The following is an 18,835-nucleotide window of genomic DNA, read 5'->3' on the forward strand; positions in this document are numbered from 1 at the left end:
AAACCGTAAAAAAATTGATATACAACTGTATATTTGGTTCGTTTATTTTTCCTAAGTTCAGCAAGCAGTGGTTTTTTAATTCTTGGATTCCATGTTCTGGAGTTTTGTGAGAGATTGTCAGGTCATTTAGAACCATTACTATTATGACTGTACTATATCGATAAATTACAGTATTATTTATCACCGTATCTAAAAATACTAATTCCTTTTTAATTATTTTACTACATAATTACAGTATTGTTAGAATTCTTTGATCTGGAGTATATCTGAGCCCTGTGTTGTTTAAATTTTGTGATATTTTATTGTATTACCAAGTTTTGAATAAAACACATTGTTTATAACTGTAAATAATTGTATAACATTTATCTATAATCGTATCCAAACATATGATGTCATTAAAAGCACAGCGTTGATCTGTTTTTATTTTTTTCTAGATCGAATCATTTTCTGTTTTTGTACCTCATCATCAGTATATATAATGTAATATTGTATGTTTATTATTGTTTTGAGTCTGTTATTAGACTATTTATAATTTATTTACTTTTCTAGTTATTTATTGTTACACAAGTTTATATAGGAAAATTATGACACACAGTTTGTTTTAAGCTAAGGGGTACATATGCATTTTTGTATATATATATTTTTTTAAGTTTTCTTTATCATCAACTTGGATGCAGCTCATGCAGCTTTGATTTTTTGACAGTTGCATTTTGGAACGTACTGTTTTATATGGCTTTATATGCAAGTCACTCCACTGAGGTTTGAGAAGTTCACCGGTTCCTGAATCTTCATATTTTCAAGTGGAACTATTGTAATGGCTGACATTAATTCAAATAATTACTGTATACAGTTGTGTCTGTTAAAGATTTTTTTTCTAGTAAATGCCTATTAAATTTCAAAAGTAATTATGTTGTACCTCATATAAAAATTACCACAATATGTTGCACTGTTACGATTTAGTATTATGATTAGCAACACAAATAATTTTAACTTGTTTTGAAGTTAAAATTACTGTTTAAAAAATTATTGATTTTTTATTTCTTTTTTAATAGAACATGAAGTTTGTGTGAATAGAACTGTGTTGATGCATAGTTAGTTAATATTAATGTTATTCGTTGCATCGAGTTGAATGTTTTTTTATGCAAATCTTTTTTTTCCCCCTTAAATTTCATCGGGTACAATGATTACTCTGTATATGTAAGTATATGATCTTGCTTATCTCCTTAGTAATTTGATTTGCAAATAAACGATCATTAATTTTTTTTTCAGAGGTCAAGGGCTGAGGCCATGCTGGAAAGTGTCAGGCAGCAGCCAGGTAGAATATTGTACAGCGCCGATCCGTTTGAAAATGCGAAAGCTTGGAGAATACCTATTTATCCTTTGCAAAAGGTAAGTTTAAGTTATTCCTAGTTACGAACTTTGCTTATGATTTTTGCTTTCCCGTCTAGCGCTATAGTTGAAGGGAAAGCATTGTAGTTTGTTTTTTTTTTTTACAATATTTGTTCAATTTATAGATTATCATTTTTATAATTTTTTCATTTATACAATATTGTGAAGTTTTAATTATTTGGACAAATTGATTAACAAAAAAAATTAACATCGTTCATTTTTATGATATAATGTTGATTCTACTTTCATTTTAAATTATTTATTCATTGTTTAGTTCCAGAGATTGTTGGAGAAGAAATTATTAGAAAGGAAATCGCTCAGTTCAAGCAGATATAGTGGTGTTAAAGTATTAAAAGGGAATTTTATTAAATTAGAAGCATCTAGTGGTCTTCGTCCAGAGTTTCGTGAATTTAAATCTTGGCCACGAATTAATTTAAAAACGACAGGTTGTCCGTTCGATTTACCTACAAAAAGGAAGTTACGCGGCTCACCAGACGCAGCCGGTGGTGTTGGCGGTGGCGTAATTACAACACCTATTACAGGAAATGATGCTAATAAATCGACTAGACGCGAGAGGTACGGTGAGTGGAACATTTTCTGTAAAAAAATGGGATTTGTTTTGTTTGTTATTTGTCCATTGATTTCTTTTGCATGGTCAACTTTTATGAACACATACATTTTGTCTTTTTTAGTAAGGTAGAAATTTCAACTGTTTGTTATTTTAATTTTATATTCATTATAATTTTTAGTCATCATAGGGGGATACCCTTCTCAAACTTAGTTTAAATATAGTTTTAGATTCTTCCCTTGACAGGCAGCATTTCTGAAACTATGCAGGTGCGCAGAAGTAGCTGTACAGTAACAGAATGAGCAAATGAAAAGTAAATATAGTTTTATTAAGTAAAAATAAGTAGGTTTATTCTTTTAAGTAATAATTAGGATTATGTAAAAATTGCAATTAAAAACATCCTTTTTGTATTCAAATTTATTTCATTTGGTATTTGCACGCTTCTGTAGTTTTACTCAGGCATACAGTTACAAAATTGTTTGTTTTCATAAATTTCTTGGAATGCTTCTCTAATGAATTGAATCATATCAACAGTTCATGGTATTTCTTGAAAATACTTTATCTTAAAAAAACAGGAGATCTCTGTAGCCATTCAACCAACTCTTGTTGACCTATATCGACTTATTGGAAAACTTGGTCAAACAAGTCATTTACATTTAGAACATAGTAGGGAGGAACACATCTTACTAAAAGTAGAACTCCTCATTAACTTGTATATATAGTATTATATATTGTATATATAGCAGTATTTAGTACGATAAGATACACGATACAAGTGTTTGTCTATAGTTCCACTGGAAATTTTGCATCAGACTACCCGATGATCAGAAATCAATAGCTTACTCGCTTCATACTTCCTTTTCTTTTCTTTTTTTTTGTGGGTTTGAGTAAACGTCCGAGCAACTAATAATATTTCATTTTTAGTAGTAGTGTTGCTGACAGGTTGGCTGTTCTTTTGCACATTATATATGGACCTGATCTGATCACATGTACTCTGTAAATGGTTAGCCTAGATAATGGAGATGTATGAAATTTCACACAGAATTCTCTTCATATCAGTACTCTACAGAAATTGATTTCATCAGTCATCTGTTTAATTATCACCCATAATGATGTAGGTGCCTTTTTTCTTAATACTATAATTTTTGCTAGGTAGGCTGAATCATCAACCATTTATATTTTAGGTAATTGTTTACAATTAGGGACTCGCCTCCGGTTTTGATGAAATATGGAATATACCATATTTAGGACCTAAGTTATTCGTTACAGTTGAAATTTTTCGGCAGAAACACCTTTCATCCGATTTATTTGTCCCTCGTAATATACATTAGTTTCTGACTAAATAATTTTTTATTAAACCTAAGTTTAACCTTGACCTAAATCTAACTAAACCCGATTAAATTTACTTAAACCAAGTTACTTACTAAATAATGTACATCGCATTTAATTTAACCTAATTAATTAACAAACTTAACCATATTATTTAGTCTGAAAATAACATACACTTATGCAGTGTTGAATTACAAAAGTTTTGGTGAGGGTATTGCGTAACTTACGAGGGACATAACTCTTGGTGAAAGGTGTTTACTTTTTTTCTCCCATGCCTGACCGGAATGGCATTTTCACACATGCTGCTACAAATCATTCATCTCATCCTCTGAAGCAATACCTAACAGTGGTCCCAGAGGTTAAAAAATAAAATTAACTTAGGTCCTAAATAAGAAGATGTATTCCTAATTTCATCAGAATCAGAAATGAGTCCCGAATTGTAAACAATTACAGATTTTTAACGATTAGAATTATTTACAGTTAAATTAATGATACTGTGTTGTGTACGAAATTAATAAAAAAAACTAAGATGTGAAAGAGCTGCTGTAAAAATTGTAAGATGTAACAGCCCTGTTTGAAAGGATTTTCTAAAAATGTCTACTGCGGTTTCCTTCATTGATAAAGCATTGCTATTATTTAATAGCAAGATAAGAATTCAAAGCAGAAAAATCTCATCTCGCTTAACATGCTATTATGAAGTGTATAAATAAAAATCTTACAATGAAAAATATTAGTTAAGTAGAAGATCTCTTTTTACTTTAGAAAATAAGTCTTTTCTTTAAAAGAATAATTTTTTGTGGTAAGGTTTTTATTCTTATTTTTATTAAACAAATTTGTATTTCAGTTCATTTAATTATTTTAAAATCTTTCATTAGCATTTTAATTACAATTAAATTAATTTTTACAATAAGATGTGGTTTCTAATAAGGATACTTTATTTAATTAATTTAGTTTCAGTTAATATTATTTTCTGGATTGTAATATGCAATGTTAAATGATAGTTCACTATGAATAAAAAAAATCAAGTTTAAATTGTAATAAATAGTATTCAATTTTATTACAGAAGGAAATGTTAAATAAATTAAGCTGTATGAGTTTCAATATTATCATCTACGATAATGGTCTGTTCAAAAAATATGTAGATTAACGTCATAAACATAATGTACTTTATTTAGAAGTTACTTGTCTGGGTCCCCTTCAAAGTACTCTCCTCCCCGACGCACACACTTATCTCATCGGTGTTTCCACTTTTGGAAACAGTCCTGGAACGCTTCTTTTGCGATGTTCTTCAGTTCCTTCGTCGCATTTGCCTCGATCTCGGAAATCGTCCCAAATCTTCTTCCTTTCAAAGGTCTTTCGAGTTTGGGGAACAAGAAGAAGTCACAAAGAGGGAGATCAGGTGAGTAGGATGGGTGGCGAAGAACAGTGATCGAGTGTTTGGCCAAAAACTCACGAGTTCTGAGGGCTGAATGGGCGGGAACGTTGTCGTGATGTTAAAAAACCAGTCACCACTCTCGTAACATATCCAACTGATATCTCACACTCTTCAGCAAGCTCTCTTGATGGTCACACATTGATTTGCCCGAACCAGGGTGTTAATTTTGTCTACGTGTGAGTCGTCAATTGACGTGGAAGGACGTCCAGGATGCTCATCGTCTTCAGTCGACTGACGACCATCTTTAAAACATCCATACCACTTAAAACATGTCACACGCTTCATAGCAATGTTGCCGTAAGCCGTCTTGAGCATATCAGAAGTTTTACTCGCAGATTTTCCAAGTTTTAACACAAAATTTCACAGCAACTCTTTGCTCGTTCAAGTCACTCATTCTAAAATCCGCCAAATGAAAAAACACACTTCACAAACAACCGCATAGCTAAGCAACTAATAACGATATTTGCAATCAAAAAACTGCATTGTAATAAGCTGTTCTGTATGAACATGGCAACGCCAAGCGGATTTGACTGGAACCAACTGGACCCAAGCAATTCAAACAGTCTACGTATTTTTTGAATATGCTTCATATTTAAATCTTGATTTTACCAGATTCTAGTACAACATACTGCTTTAATTAATAACATACAAGGATCAGTCAGTAATTAAAAAGATGATTGACAACATTGAAAAAACTATTTAATGTAGTAAACTGAAACTGTCTGACCCATTCAAGTTATCAAGGTATCATTGGTATAGAAAATATCAGCTGTTTGAAAAGGATTTTCATTATTTTCAGTTTATTTTAAAATGTCAGCTCCACTTGAAACATACACAATTGAAGAGCAGTGTGCTGTGATAAGATTCTTATTTTCTTAAGGTGTAAAACTGGCTGAAAGTAACTCGTGGATGTTAAAATACTATGGTAAAAAGTGAGTTAACCGTAAACAATTTTTGTAAGTGTATCGAACAGTTTAAATCTGGCAGAAGTAGTGTCACAGATTTTCAATATGGTAAAAGTTTCAAATAGCACTTTACAAAATTTCATTAATGATCTTAATCACAAGGGCAAATAAATAAAATTTCGGGGAATTGCTGAAATTCATAGTGCAAGTTTTAGAACTGTCCATTCCATTATCTACGATAAGCTAAATTAGTGCATAGTGTGGTCGAACCGAGGTCGATTCAATATTACAGACATCTAAATTCACATTTGTGTAAAAACCTCTCTAACTGTCTAGACATTTTTCTAAATAAACAGTTTATTTTATCCATCATTAAGTAAATAAAACTAGAAATTTTTTTATATCGACTAAAAAATTAATTATCATTCAGGAATAAAATGGTTTGTTTATGCACCTTTGGCAAAAAGCATGCAAAAAAAGTCATTTTCTGAATAATATAAGATGAACAATTTATTAAACTGAAAGTAATACAGTTACAATTAAACTATTTTAATTTTGTATTTTTAAAAAAAAATTATTTATTTGCTGCGAATGAAATTTTTGAAAACATTTTGACTATATGTGCACTTTACATTCTATACACAAAAAAAAAGTATGGTTTTTTCATAGCTTACACTTTCGTCAAGCTTTATTCACATGGTCTGAAATGGCGTGCTCTATTTGATCATAATGAACATCTTCTGGCAAACTGTTTTTTGACAAATAGCCTTGGTTACCATTGGTGGTGAAGGAAAATTAATTACTTTTCTTAATTTTCAGCAGTGCTTCGTGGTATTTTTATTTCTTCACTCATTATCAGTGATAATACAAGAGAAGACCTAAAATCAATTTGACTGATTTTACGTTATTTGCAAATCTGTATATTTTCCATGAGTTTGCTGTAATAGTCGACAGCATTTGTAAACGGTGGACATCACAATTTTTTTTACACATTCTCAAATTCTTTAATTTCCAATTCCATTGTAATGGGAATAAATGCCACTCATACTTTTAGTATATTCTGAACAATAATGGTCTCTTTTCTTTCTTTTTCGCTGCATCTTTTCATATTATTTAATAATGGATATATGCCATGTGGTTACGGGCAACTGTCACCACTGCATTGACATTACATCTAGCAACTGTGAAATTTGATTTTTCATCAAATGTACCTCTATTTAAGTTTTGCAATTAGGAAGCCGATTTTTCTCTGATGGTGCCGGTCACAAGCCATTTTTTTTAGGTTTAGTTTTTTGGTTTCTCCCTGCAACTGGATTTTTGAACATCAGTCTCTTTTTCAGATTGCAAATAAATCTGAAACGTACCTGCTTTATAGATTATAACTGTTGAAGGGGTCTCTGTTAACAAATTTTTATCAGTATTTTCTTTGTCAGTAATTCATCAATTTTAGGTGAAATATAAGTAAGAATTGTAACAAATTCTTTACACTTCTGTAAAACAAAATTACTCTTTTAAATATATTGCACGGGTATCACAATGTAAACACTACATCACTAACGTGTGAAATTGACTCAGCACATAGTCATAGAAACTGAACATTTTATAAAATAATGATTTCTTTAAAAATAGTAAAATCAAAAAAAAAATGTAATGACAAAAGAAAATGCCATATCAATGCGATAAAATGAAGACAAAACAAAAATTTAACGATTCAAACATAAAAATTGTACAACACAACATCGTGAAGTTATTATTTGTAACAAGAATAATATGTTGCACGCCTGGCGAGTGATTCATCGCTCCATAAGCCAAAGGTGCATCTTTGCACCATTATTTTTAACAACCAGTATTCATATCAATTTTCAAAATAAATAACTTTCACGAATTGATAAATAAAAGCAACTCTTCTAATAAGCAAATAAAATAGCAATATTATTTTTAACAAGCATCTTGAGATCATTATATAACTTATATGAAAAGGGGTTACATGATCTCATAAATAGTAGTGGTAAGGTGATATGCTGATAAACTCAATTAAAAACGTATTGTATAATTTTTTTTTTTATTACAACACCTAAAAAATAAAAACAAATTGCACAGTGTGTAGAAATTAAAAAAGAAAAAATGGTTACAAAAAGGTTTGTTTACATAACATTGGCTATTAATCTGTTAAAAAAACTGCTTTTTGTGGAAGATATTTTTTTTTAGACCGCATTTTAAGTTGTGATAAAATATAGATTAATAATTTTCAGCCGAAATGCTAAGAATCTTATCTGATCTTATACTGGTATAAGAAAATTCACAAAAAGATGAGGCCAGTGCCTAAATGTAACCAGCGATTGAAAAGTAGTGTTAGTTTCAATGTCACTGAACCTTAATTATTCTGTTCATTTGTCTTTTAAATTATTGATTGATCCTCGCACATACACCGTACATCAGTTTTGATGCGGTTAGCGGAATAATGGTTACCATCTAGTTAATTTTGATATGATTTTTAATATTTAAACATTTTTTTTGAATTCATAATTAATTAATGTTTGCCGTTTCATTAGTTTTCGGTTTTTGTTTATGAATTTTAGAATGACAAGGAAGCAGCAGACATCAACAGATTCCGATCAGCACAATGCCGGATATTGTGAAATGTGCTGTCAGGATTATACCGATTTGTCAGAACATCTCATCTCACCAGGACATCTTAAGTTAGCTACTGATCATACACAATTCGCTGCGTTAGATAATCTAATCAAAGAAACATTCCATAATAATACAAATGGAGATATGTGGTATGTATGTTTTTTTTGTGTATGTTAGCATTTATATCGGTCTATTACTTGAGAAATTTTCTTTAAAGATTACTTAAAAGTTTTTGTAACCCGAATGTGGCTTTCCGTTTGTGGTTATTTATCCGTTTTTTAATTAATTACTTGGTATGAATTTTCTTAAATTTTGTAAAAAAATTTTCCACAGTTCACTTGAAATTTATTTTGATCTTGAGATGGAGTAGTAATATCTTTGTATTTTGACTTGAAGATTCTTGGTTCAAATTCTGGTTAGGCTTATAACTTTTGTTTTTCTTAAAATGCAGATATTTGATATTATATTACCATAGAAAAGCCTTGAGCTTATGCGGTCGATTATTCGTATAACAAAACAAACAAGATAAGAGTACAGTTTAGACTTAAGTACATTTTGTACTTAAAGCGCATGTCCTCTTTGTAATCCTATCAGAAAGCGATATTTTATTGTACACCATTATTACTGTCTATCTCTTTGGAAATGGCCAGTATATATTTCCTGCTTGTACCTTACAGGTTGTAGATATAGTAATTTTATTCATAACATTAATAACGTATAAAAATGCGTCGAGGTACACATAATTCTTGTTTGCTACTTTAATGTAAGATATAAACGTAATTTTTTATGGTGTACTTAGGAGTTAAGATCTATTATTAACAGCATCGCTTTAATTAAATTCAATAATACTGAAAAACCTTTTGATAATGTTGCATTTTAAAATAAGTTTGATATAAAGTGTATTAAATGAAATTTTATTCAAGATTTTGTTGGCTATTTTTAGAAACCCAAAGACAAAGAGTTAATTGTAATAGCTGTTTAAATGGTTCTTTAATAAAGTGATTATTTACTTGTAAATTTTTGTGCACATAACATGTTCACTGCCAAACTCATATTTCTACATTTATTTAAGTTGCATTGTCTTGGTGAACCAAACCCGTAAATATAAGATTTCAACTTCAAACCTGCTTTACCATTCTTGGATATATTCATATTATTTAAAAATATATTGAATACACACCTAGAAGTGTTGCCAACATGATTTTCAAGTTAAACTGTCGATAATATTTTATAAAAAGATGAAATCAAGCAAACTTTAATCAGATGTTCTACCTCGTGCTATCCTTCGTACTGTAGCCGTTACATTTACTGTTTAGAATTGTTTTGTTATGGCTTCAAACCGTCATAGTTCCAGTTAATTGTATTCTGAATATGAAATTCAAGTTTTTTGTTGCATTCTAATTCAGAGCTAGATAAAAGTGATATAAAGATTGATTTTAATGAAAGCCAAAAAAGCGATAACGATGAAGAAATACAACCTCGTAAAAACCAAAAATTGATGTTAGGGATCTCATTATTGAGCTAAATAAAAATTCTATTATAGAAATTATCAACAATAGTTTTGCTGAAAAAATTCACGTTCCATTGATTTAGAATAGTCAGCTGATAAATATAATCCTGTAGTTTTCGATTTTGACAGTTCGCACAGCCGAATAATGAACGATTCATTTCTGATGATTCTCCTGAATTACAATTTTTTTACAATTGTTGTTACAAAAAGAATTTATTACAAATGAATCAAATATTTATTATATTAAAATTTCTTCTGAAATCATACTAACTCCAAATTCAAGATTCAAGCTTGGACTAATGTAACTGCTAATGAATTATATGTTGTTTTTTTTTTGGCCTTACTATTCTGATGATCAGATCAAAAAACTTGATAAATGAATATTGGTCTACAAACCCTGATCTCAACAGAATATTTTCACGAATGAGGTCATGTAATAGGTATTTAGTGTTAGTATATAATAATTTTGTGTACGATTCATTTTTCAAGCATAAAAAATACACCTGAAGAAAACCCGGCACGGCCAGATAAGTTGAACATGAACAGTTTATAAATAACTTCAGGAATAATTTTTACAATTTGTGAATAGAATTGATGTTTATTTTTTCTTTTGGTAGAAAGCAAAAATCAAGCCTTTTGTACTATTAAAAAAAAAATTGTGCCGGATTAGTTCTGTCGCAGAATATTTTATTTGCATGTATTGCCTGTGCTATCGCCTCTTTGCTTAAAGTGTTATTCTTTAGTTGTCAAAGTATTAGTGTATAGGTTATTCATAAATTAACCTCTGGTTGGGATTTAAAAATTTCAGTTTTCATCACCTAAGCTTAAATATCGTCGCGTATAAAGTCTGTCACCATCTGTTCTGCTTGAATAGTAACATGATGAAACATGGAGGAGATTATTGCAGCTTTACTTTAAATGATCAGTTTACTTGACGTAAAGGAGTTACTGGAATTAAAAAAGATACAATGTTTTAAAAGTAAATTGTTTGATTTATAAATTTGTTACATATTCTGTTTTTTTAAAGTAGTATTGCCGTTGAAGATTTTATATCTTCTTTACTTAGTCATTATGTTATTGTAATAATGCAGTGGTAAAAAAATTTCTCTTGAGCACCTCTAAATTGTGGACACCTCTGAAACAGCGGATATATTTTCTTTTTACTGTATGCTGTTAATATACGAAACGTATAATTGTTTAAAATATTAAATAATTAAATATAAATGTAATGTAAATCGTGTTAAATGTTTATAATATTTTCTATTTATAAATACATTAGAAGTTATTTATGGATCATAATCGCCATTTATTTGCTCTTGGACACATTTTTTCTCTTATCTGCATTTATTTATATTAGTTGTTTCTTTTTTGTTGCATTAGGTTGCGTAATAGGCAAAGAATTGGTCTGATGTGACCGATCACATGTGTGGAAGGATATACAAATATGTCCCATTTGGCTGTTAGAAAGTATGTTAATTCTTATTGAGTTATATATTGCCTGCATTTTTAGATTAAGGTTTTTTTTTGTAAAAATTTATAGGAATAAAAAATAAAACATACAAAATTCAGCTATAGTTTCTTTTTATCTCAGTAAAGTTTTGAATAAATATCGTGTGGTTATCAATAATTATTATATAGTAGCAGCAATAACAGATAAAAAAAACTATAGGAAATGATTAACGTATAAAATAAAATTATAAGATATGCTGTACCGTTAAATCTTTAACAGATAAGTCAATCTCGATAATGTGTAATAGCCTATATCGTAAATGAATTGGCAGTTTTATCAATTCATAACATGTATTGTTTTAAAGAATGAATTCTAAACTTTATTTTGTATTTTTTTCCCAGTACAGTTACCCTGAATATTGTTTAGTTAAAAATTTATTATTAAAAATCCTCTGGCAATAAAATATGTTTGTGTGGATGTGTGCATTTTTGCACATTTCCTATTTTCTGTTAAATAAAAAGATTTATCATAGAATGAGATTATCAGTAATAATTTTTAACGATGTATTTTCTCATAATTGTTAATTGTATTCTCCTATTAATGTTTTGCGTGTCAATTTTTTGAATTTTGGTTGTATGTTAGGAAAATTTCTTATATTAGTTAGGGTCAATCCATTTGAAGTGATCCAAGGGTGGTTGCTTGACCAATTCAAACAAAATTGAAACTTAACCGCTTGTTTCCTACATATCTTAGGACCTTAGGACTGTTATTTTTTAAGCAGTTTACCTGTGGCGGCCATTTTTATTACAGTGTGCACACCTGTTTTTGTGATTGTAAGGGTACTGAAAAAATCATAACTAAAAAGCTATTGGTCCTGGAAGGACGAAACAAAAAGCAATTTATTCATATTTTCTCAAGATAAAAGATCGGTCCAGCGGTTTATTTTCTTGTAAAAAACTGTAAAATAAGTTTTGGTAATTTTTTTCAATAGGCAGGGATGGCATACACAGTTAAAATTATTTTTTATATGTAGGTATATGTTTTTACCATCTTTACCATAAATAATATTAATGGTGGTGATACACTTCTAATTTTTATGTTTTTAAAAACCAATTTTTTTTTTTAAATCAGATTTTGGCTTCAAATAACTGTGATAAAAATATCAAATTTGCATAACTGGCAGTGTTTTTGTAGATGTTTATGACAAAAAAGTTTCATGTGTATTGTTACTAATAAAAAAGTTATAACCTCTCAAAAATCATGAAAAATCTGTTAAAAGTGATACTGTTTTGACTCCCTAAATAAGTGCACCAAGGGGGTTTCTTGTCTTCTTAGCACTTTAATGTTCTTGTACTGATTACTATAGCGGAAATAGATGTTTGAACCATCCAACTGCAGTGTTCATGTTAACAGGCACTTGAAGTCATTTCCAGTCAGGAAGATTTATGTTGCAACATGCTCATTTATGCTTGTTTCATCATTTAGCTTTACAGTTGCAGACTGGTCAGTCTGACATTAGTCAGTGACCGGTTCACAACTTTACATTATCTAAAATTTCATCCTGTGTTTGGAAGTGTTTATTAAATAAATAAGTTTTACTTAATAATATTATATTTGCAAATTTTAAAATCGGTTAAATATTTACATTATTTTCAAGTAATTTCACATAAAACAATGTTCCATAGGAATTTATGTGAATGAAGGGCGTCATAAAACAGTGTATGGTACAGTGCCAAAAGAACTCATTAAAATTTGTGAATTTAGTAATGAAAACCAACTTAATTTTTTACGTGTTAATTCAAATGGTCACTACTGTTTGTAAATATGAAAAACGTTTTTGTCAAAATTCAGTCACCTGTATAGACAGTTCTGTTGTGATCCTTTGAGAACTCATAAATAGACAGTTAAGAAAAAATTAAGACAAAAAACATTAGAGCAAGCTCTTAAGAATGCATTTTTACAAATTTAAATTTAGTTCCTGGAAAATCTCTTTGTGTTAACTGTTTCAAAAGTGGTAGATAATAGCCTCGAAAATGATGATGTGCAGGTTGACTTTTTCCACCCAGCTGGACCACATACATCATTTCAAAAGTCTCAGTTAGACAAAGTACGGGTGCTGATCTGCAGTCTTGAGAAAGTTGACACCACTTGAATTAACTACAGTGACCGGTCATTCTCACACAATTTCAAGAGAATTATCAGAATAGATATCATCACAGCTGTTTGTTAACCACACTAAATAATAAACTTCCATTGCTACAAAAACAGGCTGTTTCATTCAAGAATAATTAAAATTTTGCTACAATTAATTTTTTCTTTGATAGTATTTGCAAAAATAAACTAATATAAAAAAAATGAAATGTTGAAAAAAAAGATGTAGGCTGCTAATTGAAATCTCAGTTTGGGTAAGTTTTATAATTTTTGAATCAAAATTGTATTAGGTTACTGGTATTGGTTAAGTTATCATTAATAATGTTAAAAAAACTATTTTATAAATATTGACCACATCAACTTCAACAACATAGGGGCTAAATATAAAAAATGCAAAGTGTAAAGAAGACAAGAAACACTTATTTAGTGAGCCAAAATGGTATCACTTTTAACAGGTTTTTCATGATTTTTGAGCAGTTATAACTTTTTTATTGCTACAGTACACGAGAAACCTTTTTATTTGCAAAAAAAAACACTGCAAGTTGTGCAAATTTGAGATTTTTATCATCAGCCCCATCAGAGTTGTTTGAAGCCAAAATTTGAATTTTTTTAAAAAAATTACAAAACTCAATTTACGGGTAAGTAAAATTAATTAATAATATTAATATTATTTATGGTAAAACTGCTAACAAATGCATATATATGAAAAAACAATTCAAACTGTGTTTACCATCCCCGCCTCTTGAAAAAATTTATCAAAACTGAAATTTCACTTTTTTCATGTTCAACTTACGAATTAAGTTGGAACATGAAAAACGTGTTTTTAAAAACTATGAGAAATTTTCTCATAGAAAGAAGAGAGAGATAGGTAAATAAACCAATAGACCAGTCTTTTACCTTGAGAAAATTGTTTCATACTTCCAGGACGAAATAGTTTTTTAGTTATGATTTTTTCCATAAACCCTAACAATCACAAAAATAGGTGTGCGCACTGTAACAAAAATGGCCACCATAGGTAAACGGCTTAAACAAAAAATTAAAAAAAAAAATAGTTTTAAGGTCCTGAGACCTAGGAAACAAGTGGGCAAGTCAATTTTTTTTTTGAATTGGCCAAGCAATCAGCTGAAGTTTTTTGGGACAATTTGAATGCATTGACGTGTTATTGAGTATACAGGATAAATCACTGGAAAACAGCTATATTAGAAATAAAATAACTTTTCTTCTTTCTTTTTTCAGAAAATCCAAAACTTATTTCCTGTCCTTTTTGTGAAGAGCTTTCTTATATTATGAATACTGGGTGCTTCGATAGAAAATTGACATAATCACAATTTCTTTTACTTATATGCACCTATATTCTCATTAAACAAAGATATATATCTTTATGATTTGTAGCATTTTTACCCAATTTTTTTATGTATTTCTAACTTTTTGCTCTTCAATTTGTTACAAAGCATTTAAATTATATTCTTTCTATTAGCCACAAGAAAAAGTCATTGCCGTATGAAAAATCAGGGGACATTGTTTATTATCAATAACCTTTAAACAATTTATACTGAATGATAAATTACAGTAAGATGTTTATTCATATGTGAAACCACATTGCAAATTCATGACAAGTAAAAGAGATTCTCAATCTAGTAATTATTTATTTAAATTAAATGTTGTAAATTGTTAAATATGGCGTTATTACACTGATTTTTCTATTTACCAGAACTGTATTAAACTATACTGTCTTCTGTATAAATTGTAGAATCCATGTTGTCGATAGAAGTTAATTTTATAAGATCTTGCTTACTTAAGTTTGCTGGAAAAAAATTTGCATTGTTATTGTTCTGGAGTAAAATCAGTTGGAATCTACCTATTGTAAGGTTCTTGAAAATAAAATAGGGACCTGCTCCAATAGCATACCAAACAATAACTTTACTGGAATGCAGTACCTGTTTATGTTCCGGTGAATACAAATAAAAGAATTCTGCCTGTTAACATTCGAATGATTCCTTTCTACTCTTACACCTAAACTTTTGAATTTTAACAAAGCTTATAACTAAATTACGGTCGCTATTTGCATCTGCTCCAGTATAACTTCTGCAGTCCTTTACTTGATTTCTATATCTTTCCCGCACTTCAAAATATTCGTGCTCTACTTATGTCCCCAGGAAATTTCATGTATATCTCCACACCTTGGATGGTGCTTAAATAGTGTGTTGGAAATTATTAAGTTATATTTTGTGCAAAATTCTAAGTCTTTTTCTCCTCTCATTTCTTCTACAGAGTCCATAATTCCCTACAACCATCTCCCCGCATCCTTCCCCAACATTCAAATTCCAATCTCCCAGTACGAACAAATTCTCTTCCCCTCTGATATTCCCTATTAAATTACTTAACTCTTCATACACTCTACTTCTTCATCTTTGGTTGTTGGCATGTTTGCCTACACCATCATGGTGTCATTTGGTTTAGTGGTAATTCTGACAAGAATAATTCGCTTATTGTATTATTGCACGTATCCTTTTACACTATTGTCTAATTTTTTTGTTTAGATTTATGCCTACTGCTCCATATCTTGGTTTGTTTTAAGCGGTTACTATGTTTATTATCCCATACTCTGCTCCAAAAGTCTCCTTGATTAGACCATATTATCTTTGCAACTCCTAAAATATCCATTCTTAATATCCTCATTTCCGACTTAATATTTTCCAATTTCCCAGCATGTAGCATCATTTTCACATTCCAATTTCTTATTTTCTTCTGATGTTTGTACTTTATCAAAGCAGAAGCCTCTATCATGAGCTACTGATATTAGGGATATCCAGTGAGATCTTTTAGTGGGTTGGTTTCCCGTGCCATTCCCATCCTATTCCTTGACTGCTTAGGTGGTTACTCCGGCTTTAGGGAGAGTTTCCTACCCCAAGGGCAAGTGAGTGCTCTGTACCTCTACCCGTTCATCTGCTCTCCAAAGAGACCTTGGCACTTGAGAGAGAGGGGAACTCCTTTTACCGGAAGTCATTTGGTTGCCAGAGCCATGTTAGTAACAACAGGGTGCACCATTTAACAAGCCTTAGTTGCAACTTGTGAAGATGAGTTTCACAGTTATATGAAAGAGGCTATTTGAAATGCATCCGCATGTCATACACCCCCTTAGACTGCTATATAATAGAATATACTGTAGAATTTAAGATATTACTTTTTATTGATAGCTGATCATTACTTTAAGTAAATTATATTTTTATAAATATTTATATTTTTGTTAATTAATCAAATATTATATAATGCCAATAAAACAGAAAAAATTCCATATTTTTTCTGATTTTGTGTACAATTCATGTGCCATTAGTGCAACTTATTTTCACATAAATTATTTTACATTACTTGAATACAAAAATATTTTTGTTTACAATTACACTTCAAATCTAATTTTTTTTTACTTCATCTATAATTTTGATGAAATTTTTTAACGATTCTGTATTGTATTTGTTTTTTTTTTTACAGTCCTACACTTCTGACAGTGAATACAAATAATCGTAGAGTGTTAAGAAGCAGCAAGTCTCCAGCGGGTAACGTCGATTGCAGTATTATGGGCAATAAACATACAAATTCTGATAAACAATTAGATCAGCGACAGTCTTCACCAGCGCCGTTATCGCCGTCAATTTCAAATTCGAATTCCCAATTATCGCATACTAATATGACTAATAATTCTAGTAATAATATAACTAACGGCCATGTTACTAGGTCGACAACGGCTGTTCATAGACAGCAGTCCTTGAATAATAGCAGTACGATGCCTGTAGATAATCAACCAAATGATGTATCTAATTGGAAGAAATTATCGTCGCAACCTCCACCATTACAAGAGGTATCTTTTTTCTTTTAATTATATTTAAAATATCTTTAATCTTCTTTTATTTATAGTATGTTTTAGTTTGAACTTATCGTTTGTAATGTTCATAATGACTTCGTTTTAAATGTCTGGTGATTGTAACATACATAGATTTGTTTCATCTATACTCTCGTGTTAGTTTCTGAGGTTGGAACAGTTCTGAATTTGAAATGTATTATCAAAATTATTATTGTTATTATCAAAAGGTTCTTTAGATTAGTTGTTAATGAAATGTTATGTCAAAATAAATTTATATATTATAAACAGTTTGTAATTTTTGCTTTACATATACACACATCTACCAGGTTTTTATTTCAGTTACATCGGTCAACAGAATTAAATTTTTTGTTTATTAAATGAGAGTGAATGGCTGATTCTTGTAGTATCTTTTATGCTGATTTCATATATGTTAATAGATTTTTTCTATCGGTCTCTGTTTTTTTGTAATCGAAATTTCTGTTGAAAAAAAAATGTTGGGTGAACATAATATGACAATACAATCATTATATACATTTTGTGCTCACCTAAAATCTTTCTTTTTGATTTTTTGCTGTAGGTAGATCCCACTTTAGATTCCAACTCTGGTATCGTGTTTCCATTGTAGTTATCTCCTGATGAATGCATTTTCCACATTCGTTACTGATGGCGCCGAGATTGTTAAAAAATCCAAATGTCAATATAAAAAATGGATATTGAGTGACATGTTACATCCAATTTCTTTGTAGTTTTACACTCACAAGTTCTCTGTAGTTACTGGTCTTATGGTTTCCAAGGAAGTTGTTTACCACATTTTGAAATGATTTCCGTGCAGCAACCTCCAAGTCATTCAAAAATTCTTCAAACGCTAGACCACTCATTAGTTTTCTTATGTATTGTCCAAGAATTATACCTTCCTTTATTTTAGCATCACTTATATAAGGGAATTTGTTTATTAGAAACTGTAACCCTGCAACCATTACAATTCATTGCTTTCATAAAATTTTTGTGAAACTAGCTTAATGTGTGGTGGCAGAAGAAAAACTTTTTCTGGTTTTACTAATGCTTGACTAACAACATTCTTCTCTCCTACAGTCTCAGTATCTCTCTTTGGCCACTGCTCTTTTATGTAATGGTTTTTCCTATCTCTGCTGTCCCACTTGCAAAAAAAAAACCGCTTAATATTATATTCAATAACTGTCAATCAATTAAATTATATAACTGTAATGAAGATCAGAATGTTCCATTACTTATTTTTAAAATAGTATAAGATTTGCTTTGCCTCGCCATTTTAATAAGCGATTATAACATTAGTTCCAAAAAAATTTATTTTGTTTACAGTATCATCAGGAAATCAGACATACTGAATACATAACACATAACCTCACTAAAAGAGCTTCTATTGCGACAGCCGTCATTGGTGGTGGCACAGCCTCATCTTCTTCTTCATCATCACTTTCTTAATTTTTTGCACTCTTTTCTCCTTGTATGTTAGTACATCATCAATTGATGCGACATATTGTCGCATTTTGTTTTAGTGGAAACTGTCTTATATCTGCATCCTCTACAACCACGTTTTCAATGTCAGCACTGTTAGTTGCGAGTTCT

The 18,835-nt window shown here is 30.1% G+C and overlaps 1 protein-coding gene across 4 annotated transcripts in view; it reads left to right on the forward strand.

Moving 5' to 3' along the window:
• The window catches only part of LOC142333664 (uncharacterized), a 109,087-nt gene that overhangs the window by 38,732 nt on the left and 51,520 nt on the right, over nt 1-18,835 (forward strand). For 3 of the 4 annotated variants that reach the window (XM_075381063.1, XM_075381064.1, XM_075381065.1), the window contains exons 4-7: nt 1,270-1,389; nt 1,664-1,965; nt 8,206-8,409; nt 16,861-17,227. In XM_075381063.1, coding sequence (XP_075237178.1) covers nt 1,270-1,389; nt 1,664-1,965; nt 8,206-8,409; nt 16,861-17,227 — 993 coding nt within the window. Of the gene's footprint in view, nt 1-1,269; nt 1,390-1,663; nt 1,971-8,205; nt 8,410-16,860; nt 17,228-18,835 lie in introns of those variants that run through there. The other variant, XM_075381066.1, reaches the window with a different exon arrangement.

This window comes from Lycorma delicatula, chromosome 13, assembly GCF_047948215.1.
Source record: "Lycorma delicatula isolate Av1 chromosome 13, ASM4794821v1, whole genome shotgun sequence".
NCBI classification, from domain to species: domain Eukaryota; kingdom Metazoa; phylum Arthropoda; class Insecta; order Hemiptera; family Fulgoridae; genus Lycorma; species Lycorma delicatula.